At 39.6% G+C, this 12,807-nt stretch overlaps 1 protein-coding gene across 1 annotated transcript; it reads right to left on the bottom strand.

Annotated features, from left to right (window-relative positions):
- Positions 1–1,743: 1,743 nt before the first annotated feature.
- LOC122991907 (heat shock 70 kDa protein 12A-like) lies at positions 1,744–4,194 on the bottom strand. The gene is made up of 4 exons (XM_044365383.1): positions 3,882–4,194; positions 3,317–3,541; positions 3,068–3,239; positions 1,744–2,845 (listed from the first exon to the last, which is right to left on the bottom strand). The coding sequence occupies exons 1-4, from the start codon at positions 4,161–4,163 to the stop codon at positions 1,767–1,769; spliced, it is 1,758 nt and encodes a 585-aa protein (XP_044221318.1). The 5' UTR covers positions 4,164–4,194; the 3' UTR covers positions 1,744–1,766.
- Between the last annotated feature and the right edge of the window lie 8,613 nt (positions 4,195–12,807).

The following is a 12,807-nucleotide window of genomic DNA, read 5'->3' on the forward strand; positions in this document are numbered from 1 at the left end:
AAAGACATCACTGTCCAATACGCGGAGCGGCTGCAGGGTTTCTGAGATGAAACAGACTGAGCACCGAGTTATTTTCTTCACCTCAGAGTTGGTAAAAGTTGTTTAATGCTGCAGTGGGTGTTGGTCAGCTGGTCTTGTTTGTTACTGCTGGAGTTCACTGCTCCGCTCCGTTAATGTTAGTCTCGTGATGGAGTAGACAGTTTACAATATACTTCATGTTAATTTCACAAAGATAATTATTTAGTCATAAAATCAAAAAATGCTTGCATCTGCTGTCTTTTGTGAAGATGAACTATGAGATAACTCCAGCATGCGTGCATTGTAGACTGTCCGGGTGCTACACTGCCCTCGCAGTTGAGTTCCACTGTCTTTGTTCTGTCAACATCCCATGCTGGAATTTTCAACAAAGGTGGTGGCCAGTAATACAAAGGTAGCCCGCCTATGACTTTGACAGGCAGGGAAAACCTGGTTGATTACAGATTAAACTAACCAGCAGTAGATAAGGTTGTCGTGGTAACTGAAATCAGCTTTTCTAGTGCAGGTGAGAAAAGGTAATCAAATACCAACAATATTTATTGTAATATCAGGGAAAACATATGCATACAGGTCTCTGAGGTGAGGAGACAGAGAAGGACCCAGAACAAAATAACACAAGCATATTTATACTTAGTCATGCCCTTCATAAGCTTTCTATACTACAGTCTGTCCTGAAGAGTAGCAGGAGATGGACCCAAATGCAGTACACAGGAGGCAGCAGATACTGAGGTATAACTCTTTAATCCAGATTAGTGTAGGTAAAGCAGAACAGAACTGAACAGAACAAATGATCCAATAAGTGAAAGCCTGCCTGCTACCTGGCCTGATGGGCACTGTTCAGATCTCATTTTAGCTCTTGAATAACATAATGTGACTTTCTTTTCTGTAAACCTTTTCAATGAGATGCCAGTTTATTAGATCTTTCCTTGAAATACTATATAGATGGTCTTTGGACAAATAATGTGTGTCATGAGGAGAGAATGTGTAGAGTCAGTTGTGTTCTCAATGAAAAAGAACTTCTATTTAGAGCGCAACCTAAAGACAAAAACAAAACAATTAAAGACACAAAAACATCTTCAAAGAAAAACTGAAGACTTTATTAGATAATTACTTCAAAACAAAATATTAAAGTGATTCAGACATACATTGGTCTTCCTCAACATGCAGCAAACAATATCAACATAAACACTTTTATTATAGAATATATGATACAGAATCACATTTTATGTCACAGTATTGTCCCCATAATTACCAGTCGGATTAATGTCATTACTTTGTTACTGTAATTACACATTGTTACTGTTCTTATTGTATTTTACAGTGGTCTGTAACATTTTCACTATTTCCATGCTTCATTTGTTGCCATATGATTATTCATCAATGGGGATAAACAGCAAGTGTAGTCGCATATTATTATTATGACAGGATGATGCGCCTGTTGTCATAGAAATGAGCGCACGTATGCTTGATAAATGAGAGCCCTGGTGCTTACTGTTAGTATGGCATCAGCTTTAAAAAATGATCATCAAATGCTTTGGAAGTCAACACTTCAACATTAGCAATTAACATCAAAGAATCTAAAATCTGCCTTTTGAATTTAGTCCTCAGGAGAATCTGAACAGTAACTGTTAGATTCAGGTAATTTAATGTACAACACCTAAATTATTATTATGAAACTCTTTGTATAAAAATGATTCTTCTGATTTATCCAGTTCTAATCCAGATAACATTTAGCCTGTCAAGGGCACTGCTGCATTTTGGATGCTTTTGAAACATCCTGATGCTTTGGTCATGAAGTCCATCTTGATTGATTCTGTTGACCCAGAAACCTTGTCAGTGGCTGTGGCTGTTATCTCTGTGGATCCAAACTTAATTTCCAATTTGACCTGACGCTTCATGCCACCTTTAGTGTCAGGCATGCTAACACCAAATGAACCGACTTCCTCTATTCCCCACTCATCCACATACTTTGGATTCTTTCTCTCAGTGTGATAAAATCTCATACTCATTCTTGTCTGATTAGCTCTTACTGGATTAAAGATGTGCTCTCTGACTTCATCCCAACCAACATCTTCACCTTCTTCCACTAGTGTGCTGAAGATATCATTACACCATTCACCCTCTTCAGTTGTGAATTTCTTTCCTGCCTTATGCTTGGACTCATCAAACCTGTGAACAACAGCAACCCCATAAGTGAAGGCACTTTTCCGGGATGCCACCACCTGTGGGTTTCTTCCAAACATTACGGCTCCCTTCACAATTGCTTCTTGAGCCCTAAAAGGGCACAGAACTTTACACTGACTACCAAACTGATCAGTAATGTGTTGATGCAGAATCATGCTTGAAGAGTAACCTCCAACTAACAGAATGTGCTCGATACTGAAATCTTTGTTGAAGATGTCACTGAGACTCTTGGTGATGCCTCTCAGACTCTCATCAAAGAAAGACCTCAGTTTCTCTTTAGAGATTTTGATCGAGCCATCATTCCAGGACGCACCTTGCACGGTTTCAAAGTACTTTTCAATTTCTTTCTTTTTCTGAGCTAATGTTCCTAGATTAACTGAGCAGGTAATCTGAACATCTTCATCTGCTTGTTTCAAATGTGTGAAATCATACATTATTTTCTGAACCTCATTGGGATGTTTTTTTTCATATTCATCCCAGACACCATCAGAGAAGATTTCTTTGAGGAAATCTTTGAATTTCTTGTCGACAGTTTGTCCTCCCATATCATTTCCAGAGGCCTTGTGCAGCTCCTTCAGGGCTCCTCCATCCAGCACTTCATGTACAGTTATGTCAATGGTTCCACCTGCAACACAGAGGAAGTGCTTAAAACTGACTAACTACAGCATTTGTACAAACAATAACTTCTTACACATCCAGACACTTTACTCAAAGCCAAACATCAGACAATAATGCTTCAACATACATATTTCTTGTCTGTAGAATTTTAAATTGTGCATGTTCTTGAGAGTGTAAACAAAAGCTTGTATGTGAATAAAGGTTTGTATAATTGTCAACAATACATTACCTCCACAATCAACAACAATGTACTGTGTTCCTGGAGTTTGCTCCAGTGCAGCTTTGTCATGGTTTTCTGTTATGAAACCTTCAGCTGGCAGCTTCTTACACCAGACTGAGGCTGCCTCTGGTTCCAGTGCTATCACCAGTCTGTCTTCTGTTCCTTTTGACACAATACCAGCCTAGAAGAAAAATGAAAAGTCATTAGTTTCTTTTACTATTTCATAATTTCAGTGCTTTTTGGAGAAAATGTGCTCACCTTAGTTGCAGCTTCTCGCATGAACTGCTTAGCTGAAGAATCCCAGATCGCAGGTACAGTCAGCACCCAGGTGAAATCAGAGGCAATGAACTTCATCCTTGCTGTATTGACACTAATGGTTTTTAGTGCATCTTCCTTCAGGTAACTCAGAGCTGCTGTGAAGACCTTCATGGCATTCATTGACTTTCCGTTTGCAGCTTTAATCGTCACATCCCTGTTGAGTTTCTGGTGATGATTGACAAGATGTTTGTTCATATACACACAGTTCTCAGTTTATTAGGTTCACTGAGGTTAAACTAATGTAGTTTAATACAACAGCCCTGCAGTAACTTCTTCCTTCATGAAAATTCTGTTTTTTATTCCCTCTTTCCCTCCCAAAAAACTAAACGCAGTTTTACAAAAAACACAAAACATTTTGTACTAATTATCATTACTATACAGACCCAGATATTTTTAACAATCTGTACATGCATAATCGTCCTTTATTCATTTACTTGACATAAGTATGAAACTATCTTATTCACAATTTATGGTACATTTAATTATACAGATCATTTTTACTCACTTTGCCATAGAGGGCCATCTTGAAGGCTTCAAAGTAGTAGTGTTGCTTTGCCTCTTCTCCACACATCTTGATATATGCTGCTCTGGCTTCATAACCAAACTTGAGGAATTCTTCATCTTCATTGAACAGGATGCAGGTCGGAGTCTTTGGGGTGTCCAGTCCCAGCTCTTTTCCCCACCGCTTCAAATTGGGTTCAATCTGATCCTCACTGGATGTTAGACTGAAAGCATATCCACTGTATGCAGTGCCGAAGTCTATCGCTATGATATATGAGTCACCCATTGTAGAAACAGGTCCAGCTAGTCTAAGTGAAGAGAAAGTCAAAGTGCCAATGAACAGCAGTCAGTGTATTTATTTGTTTTCTCTCTGTAAGCTCCGCCCCCTGGTTTTATTGTATTTGATCATTTCCTCAAACTAGATAAGAAGGAAGTAAAAGCTGTGTTAAGTTTTTGTTTAGCAAATGTCTCAAATGTCTTTATGAAAGGTTGAGTGGAGTGAAATACTGCCTGCAGATTTGAATCCGTGTATCATACAAACTATTAAATTTCAGCACAAAAGACAGAAATAAAAGCTACTTGTTAATTTTTTGTTAAATGAGTTTGATAGCTCTCTTTCTGTCTCTCTTTCTGATGAATCCTTAAATATAGAGAAACAACTTGATGATGCAACATCATGAGCAAAGGTTTGGTTCATCAACATTTTGGATTCACACACAGACGGCAGTCTGTCTTCACTCAGCATACATTTTTCAAAATTCAACAAAGCCACATGTAAGTTTCAGTGTTCATAGCCACATGCACCAAGGTCAGTGATTGCTCCACTGGACATCAACAGTCTGTATCTTCCACTGAATGCTGCAGACAGACAAAGATGGTATCCCCTGAAAAGACTCTCCAACTCCTTAAACTTTGTGTCATTTCCCCTCAGGCTCTCTGACTGCAACAGCAGTCAGTTGAGGAAAAGTTCTATTACTGGGGAAATATCGCCATCTGCAGGTCTACCATAACACCATCATAGGGGGGGTTGTGTGTGCTGTATTTTATTCAGTCATGTCACCTCTGTGAGCAAGCTTGGACAAGTAAGGAGGGAAAATGAGTGAGAGAGGTAAGAGGAAAGGACAGGGGAAAACCTGTGGATCAGTAGAGGAAGCGGGACAAGAGGTGGAGAGATGATAAGCTGACTGAGAAAGGAGTGAAAAGCAGAAGCTAAGAGAAGGAGAGAGGAGAAAAATGTTTGATGTGGAGCGAGGAGGAGAGGAGTGGAGAATTCATGACAAGAGGACAGAAGTGGAAATGTGGATTTGAGGAGTAAGGAAGAGAGAAGAAAGGGAGGAAAAGAATGAAGGAGAGAACAGGAAATGAGATGTGGAAACGTGGAGAAAGCAGGTGAAGAGGAAGAGCGACGAGAGATGAAAATGTGTTGAGAAGAAAGGAGTGAAGAACATAGGTGTCAGGAGCAGATGTACGAGAATAAGATATGCATTTAATCTTTTTTGCATCTTGATCAGAAATCCTAATACTTTTTTTTGTTTAATATTTCTTCTTTCAGTGGAGGACATGAAATGAGTGCAGTTGAGAGAGTGAGAGTAGTTAAGAAGAATAGAGGAGCAAGGGGCAATAGGTTTCAAGATGAGTAATGCTGTTTAAGCCAAATTCCTACCATACCTATCTTATGTAACTTAAGAATAGTAATATTGGACAATTGTTGCCTCTTTTTAGGTGGCAGGAGTGAAAATTAGTCAACATTTGTTGTGTTATGGTTTCAGAATGATGAAGACAGTTGGAGAACAATTAGATGCAAAATAGGATGTAGGATACAGAACGATGTTTTTCCTGGGTAACTATCATGTTTTTCCCAAATGATATACAGATTTTAAGGCATTTTATTATTTTAAAGGGCTTAAAAAATAATGCATATAGCTGCCGTAAATGGGAAAGAAATCCTGGGGAGTATGCTCCTGGACCCCCCTTGGTTTGGGCTAAGCCCCGAATGTTTACAACGTCTGGCTTCACAACTTCTATTATTACTCACAGGAAGATCTTCCAGTTTCTGATTCTCATGAAAGTGTTTGTGATGTCAAAGCATTAGTCAATAAACAGGTAACACCTCTATCACCAGTTGTTATTCAAATGGAGCTTATCCTCATCTACCTCCACACCTGAGATCCAGAAGCTCGCTCCTCCTCTCATCATCCAATATCTCCACCCCATTCTCCTCCACTCTATCATTTCAGTGCCAGGTCCGAGATCATCAGAAGCCCGCTCCTCTTCCACCATCAAGATCTCAGCATCCCCTTTATTCATCACCACCACCAGTGTTTAGACTCCATCAGAGGGATATTCTATCCTACTCTCACCTTCACCTCCCCTTTTATATGATGACATCACGATGGGGTTTAAACGCCAAAGACTTCTCACTTTCATCTATCATGCATGTTCAATAAACAATATTCACTTAAAAACTGAGACTCTTCTGATTGAAATGAAGTTTATGATCAACACTTATATCATCCTGTGGTAAGTTGTGTCATCTAGAGCACTCCAAGGTACATGTAATGTTTGGGAACTAGCATCATATCCTTGATATCAGTGCCACACAGGATGGGACTGTAACATGATTCTGCTGATAAAGCAGCAGCTTTAAAAGTTCATAGTTGGGATAGTTGGTTACTCAGATTGTGATGTCTTGGCCACTCAGCATGTAATGTGGATGTAGCTGATGTGTATCTCCAGGCTACTGTGTGCTGCCATTACACAGACAATAGATCTCCTAATCTAATTGGCTGTTTCTCAAGTAGCCAATTAAGTTGAACAGCTGCCCCAAAACTTGCAGTTTCATTAAATTTAGTCCTCACTGTCCTCAGGAATACCAGGAGATTTAATGAGATGGCTCACAGCTCTTATATAGGTCCTGTCCCCAAGTTGAACTTCTGCAGTTCATACTCATCCATCAGCTCCTGGGAACACTTGGTTTATGTGGCCCACAGGCCACATTGCTCTGGAGAACTGTGGATCCGCCATGATGACTGCACCCTGCTGGAAGGTGTCAGTGTGCCTCTTAGACCGGGTCTGCAGTGTGGCAGATGGTGTCTTAGGAGGTGAGACCCAAACTGGTCTGTAGGACTTGACAGGCCCTTCATCATTGTTGGCTGAGCAGCTCAGACTGGTGGTGGACACCCTGGAGTAGTGTGGGATCTAGTTGCCCCATGAGCAGCAGGTTTAGGGTTACTGTAATAACAGAACACAGATTCCTTCTATCTCAAAGAGAACAACTTCCTGTTGTTCTCGGAGAGTTCAAAATAGCATGAAGGGCAGTTTTTATGGATCTCACCTCCCATTTCCAACCAGTCTGTGGTCTGTTGCTGCCCTCTGGAGGAGTAACTTTGCCTGCACAAAGAGTCGGTGTCATGCACACAAACTCCACTCAGGAAACCATGAGTTTATGACTGAAATGTCCTTCCTGGTAAAAGAAAAGAAAATGCCCCATTTAGCTGATTAAACCTAATTTTAACTGCTATATCTGGTTTATTGAAAAAAAAAAGTTTATGAAAAAAATTACAGTAAAAGATACAGTTGCTATTCATGTCCACAAAGATGCAGCATTAAAGTATTATGAGAGCATGATAATGAATGATCTTAACTGTTTTAGACAACCAACTTTAACTTCAAACCTACATCAAACAATAATATACTACATGAGCACTGTGACACAAACAGAAGTATAACTTACAATATCCTTAACATGTCCTCCATAAACACAAGCTTTTTAGTCTCATTTGGAGAACGAATTTGTAAATCTGGAGGATTTCTTGATATAAATAAGCCCATAGATGTAAATACAGGTTAAGAATGATCCTGGTGATATTTACCTGTATGCTGCTGTTTCATCCAATAACAGTTTTACACTTAAAAAGTGAAAGTGGATATGCAAATAAGATAATCCTGTTGTACCACTTAAATTTATTATCCCTCTCAGATGCTCTGTTGCCATGTATTTTTCCACAAAATGAGATACATTACAAATTGCCATTGCAATATTGTGCTGATCCAGGTGACAGCCAACCAACCTGAGCTGAATTCCAGGACAACAGCTTGTTTGTAGGGAGCACTGGCAGCAGTAGACCACAAACTGGAAAAGACTGCCAGTAGTCTTAAGTATCACCAACTTTTGACACAACAAAATACATTAATATATCCTAAATAATGTTATGACTCTTGGTCATTTATTTGTTTTGTTCCTGTATTAACAGATCCTGTTTCAGAAAGTGAGTTTAGTGAAAACTCTGAGTTTGTTCATTCTGAGATGAGAGAAACTCTGGGTTTTCAGTTTCAGAACGAGAGGTTGCTTAAACTTTGAGTCAGTTACCATGGTAACTGAGCCTGACTTACCAGTTACCATGGTAACCGACTCTGTGAAGTTAACCTGCTCGCTGGCAGGTTTTCTTCAACCAAACCTTGAGTTGATCTTCAGTCGCTGCTTTCTGTGTTTTGTCCGTCAGATTAAAGCTGAACAAATATATTTAAAATGTGGCTGCAGCCTGATACACAGTCAGATTCCACTTTATCATCATTAAGGAAATGTAAGTCTGATAAACGATGAATTAATGGACAACACTGAATAAAAACTTTATTGTGTTAACTTATTAACACTTTTCCTGCTCTGACTCAGACTCTTTTTATAGATAAATGGAAGAGCGAGGCTCTACGCATGTTGTGTCCAGGATTCCCTTAGACCAGGGACGTAACAATAAACACATAATATTTAGTGTAAAATCTCACAGCGACACTATTTGGCTGATTGTTGAGTCAAATGCATACACTAGATAGCATCATATATTTGATCAATGTGAAAACTTTTTGAGCCCCTTATCATTTGGTTTACATGGTTAGTTAATTTTTGTCACTCTTACTTAAAAAACAGGGACTAGTATGAAAAAGTGAGTTTTACATATTTTGTAAATATGCAAAACAATGATTAGCAGAAATGGTTGTGGCCTATATATCACATGATCCATCTAAATCTGATTGCAGATCTGAATATACACAAAATACCTATCACATGGATATAAAGCACTTTAATGAGCTGTGTAAAATTAGCAAATTACAAAATGTGCTGGCCTTGTGGTCCTCTGTTAAATACAGGACAAATCCAAGGGAGGATGTTTCATAGTGGGGTTTCTACAGAAAAAAGGTCTAGTTTGGATCAACACTAAAAAAAAAAAAAAATCAGACTGAATTAATTAATCATGAATACGCGCTTACATTCAATTTTGTCAAGTTTCATAAAACACACTAATCCTGCTGCATTAAAGGCACCAATACTTGGCATGTTCTTTACAAATAACGCAAAGATTTGTGGATGGTGCTGAGAATTCAAATGAGACCCACAGCATTTCACCCTTCAGTGAATCCCACACTGAGCTCTTTTCTCTTTGCTTTATTGTATGAAGTCTCTGCAATAGAACTGCTGCTGGGTGCTTCATCTATGTTTTCCAGAGGTGTGGCTGATGTGGCAGGGACAGGTGAGTCAATCCGACTTATGCTGGGATGGGAAGAGCTGTTTCTCAAAGATAAACATCACCACCAATTGTCTTCCATATATATGACTTTTATCTTGTTGGTCTTGAAGCGCACACTGTTCCTTTGTTCATGACACAAAAATAAGAGTGAAAAGCACAGAAAAATAGAGGAATAAACAGCTTTACAGATAGACTGAAAGACACACAGGCCTAAACTGAGACATTTTTCCTTGCAGAATATTGAGACAATCAAATGAAGGATTCTGTAAAATAATAGTTAAATGTATAATGTCAGCTACTAAAACAAACCGCAGACTGTTCATCCAACTTGTAGTTATGCTCTCCAACAAACAGACTGCAGTTACAGCAAATATGTAAATATATGTGAGATAACTGTTGTATATTTGGTCCGCTGTTTTCAGTATTAAATGTCTAACCTAAATATTATTATATTCCTCAGAGGATTGAGATAATGATATAGGCAAGTGAATAACATTATGCATATTTTATACTCAACTTAATGTTACAGAAGACTGAGCTAACATGCAAGCAAAATAACTCGTCAATCAGCTCTAAACAGGCAAAGATAATGCTGGATAAAAGTAAAGAAATACATCATATGGGTATCATAGTTTTCCATACCTAAAGGATGTTATGTTTACACATAACTGTAAATATATCTCTTAAGTCCTCTTACCTGATGAGTTGTGCAGTAGAGCGTGAGAAAAAAAACGCTTCCATCGCCGGGCTTCTGGAACTGGTTGTGAATCTGGTGGCGGGATTCTAGGTTACTTACTGTTTATCAAGGATAATAATAGATGATGTGCATCTTCTGGTCTACAGGTAGGTACAGTTTGTCTGAAGCATTATAATGGTAGTGACAACAACTGATAATGGCCATTTAATGGGCTGATAACATTTAGAAATGGGTGGACGTGTTCACGCCTCTGAAAGCTGTGCACAGTTTTGCTCCTTTTCTGCTCCATACTAGCATGTTCACATTTCACAACCTAAACTAAACTACAAACATCAGGATACAAACTTTTACCAACATGCCAGGCATTAAAGAAATGGTTTGATCGTTCTGGACACAACTACTCTCGTACCAACACAAAGTGTTTACATGTACAGTGTTACAGTGTTTACACCCTACTTCCCTGCCGACGCCAGTGTAAACTCAGTCTTTATGCAATTTTGCAAGTCTGTTTTTGTGCGTCTTTGCCAGTTTAGTGATTTTCGGGCACCAAACAGACACACTTGCGCTGACGTGGGAGGAGAGACGCAGCTGAGGCTGTGCTTATGCAGATTAAGCAAAATTGCATATATGGTAAAACCTGCTCAGACCACCTCTTATCGCACACACAGACTCAGGGCAACTTGTGTGGCTTCAGTTGGCACACAGACCTCTCCAAAATCACAAAACATCTTTCATTTATGTTAAGTTTTGCCCTTTTCAGTTTGCTTTTGTCATCTACTGCAGATTGACATGGGAATCAAAACACATTTTTGAAGGGAGATTCTTAACCAATAATATCATCCACAAGCGTAATCAGGTGACCTGGAGTTCAGAAATACGTTCTGTCGGACTCCATCTACCATCTGACTGACAACTTCGGATTCAGCTGTAAAAACAGGGTCTTGTAACTTCAGTATCACACACAGTGTGGGAATTTAGAGCACTGAGTTTCACAGATTTTTGCTTTGAATCTGTAGGCTGGTCTACACAAAAGCACAAAGTGTCTTAAATCTGGATGACATGACATGGCTCCTCAAAAGTGAAGTCAAAACATCTTGATCGCCCCCTGGTGGCTGGTTGCAGTAAAGGTCATAAGTCCCGCCTCCTCCATGTTAGCGGGCGGGACATGAGCCAAACTAAAAAAATCTAAGTAAACGTCCAATAAGTTTTTCCCAAAGATGGTTTCTGTCATTTTAGGTCGTTTTTATCCCGCTGATGTTTGTCCAAGTGCTCATTTTTCTGATAAGTTTGCTTTAACTTAGTTATTTGATGATATAAAAAGGGGGTGTGACATCATGATTGACAGCTGTGACAGCCACTCTCAAACCTCTGTCAGGCAGTGGGTTAGTGGGTTAGTCCTGCAGGCCGTCATCCCGCCATCCAACGGGGACTGTCAGCCTGCTGGGGGGTACACTCAATCTCTAAACGCTTCGCTCAACTAGAGACTGAGGACAATCTTCCAGCTTTCGCTGTTTCGTTGTTGGAAACAATTAGAGAGTTTTAAAAAACACTTGCATTGCAGAACCAATCCAAAGTCTGTAGGGCGGCCCTTCATATTGGGGCAGTGACATAAAGTTCACTATGAAGGAGAAGGGGAGGAGAGCATCATTTCTGGTGAGGCGTGTCCTTGACAAAATGTACGGGGTGTAGGTTTGGTAGCTGCTGTTCAAGCAACTACTGAGCATTTAGAAATCCCCAGACGATCAGCCAACTGAAGATCTCTGCATCCCAATTTCTGGTATTGCAAGACTAGCTGGGGGAAGGTCTATTCTCAACAGATCCCTTTATGATGTTATCAAGGGGTCTGGAATTGGCTCCACATAAAGGGAGCCAAATTTAATCATTTACTGAAAGATGGAGCAGGAGAAAAAGAGAGAGGATGGATTATTCCTCATAGTTTGGGGTCTCTAGACCCACCGGGGACTAATGTTTATGTTGACAGGACAGTAAAAAGTGCATTTTGCACAATATGTGACCTTTAATATTAAACTGGCACTGACAGCGACGCCTCTTTCTAAAACTGGTCTGTAAATAGCAGAAGAAGAAAGTTGCCCCATGCAGTCGCTCTCTGCAGATGTTTGTACATGAACTGACAGAAGTGACAAACTGCTTTTTTCAGGAAATGGTAAGGTTGCAGCAGTGTAGTGTGAGACGGCTGGTCTGAAGAAACCACGTGATGAATCATACTTCCTCTAACAGTGAGGCCTCGACTCTCTGCGTCTCTTCTTTTGTGATCAGTGACACACAGAGATGGCGGGTCTGAGGTAAGTTAAATATTAAATCATCCATCAGGGTTTTCTGCCGCCCTGATTCATGACTTTACGCTTCGGTTGTGTTTTTCTTGGTGATGGGTTTGTGCTGGTGTCGGTCTGCAGGTTTCTACACATCATTACTGGCTGTAACACTTGTTGGGTTGTTATTTATTGCTGTGAAGGCCTCCGATGACTGATGTGCGATGGAGGAAATACAAAACGTTTGAACTTGTCTTGATAGACGCTGCTAAATTTAGCTGATTATTTCACTCCAACAGTGACTTTTGCATTCTGTTGTTCACATAATGTTACTTTATTTTTTATTTTTGTTTATTTTTTTAAATTTTTGACTCTATTCTTTGTGATTTTGCACGGACGAACAGACTAGTTTCCCCTCTGAGGATTAATAGTTATCTCTCT

This window comes from Thunnus albacares, chromosome 11 (assembly GCF_914725855.1).
Source record: "Thunnus albacares chromosome 11, fThuAlb1.1, whole genome shotgun sequence".
In the NCBI taxonomy this organism is placed as follows: domain Eukaryota; kingdom Metazoa; phylum Chordata; class Actinopteri; order Scombriformes; family Scombridae; genus Thunnus; species Thunnus albacares.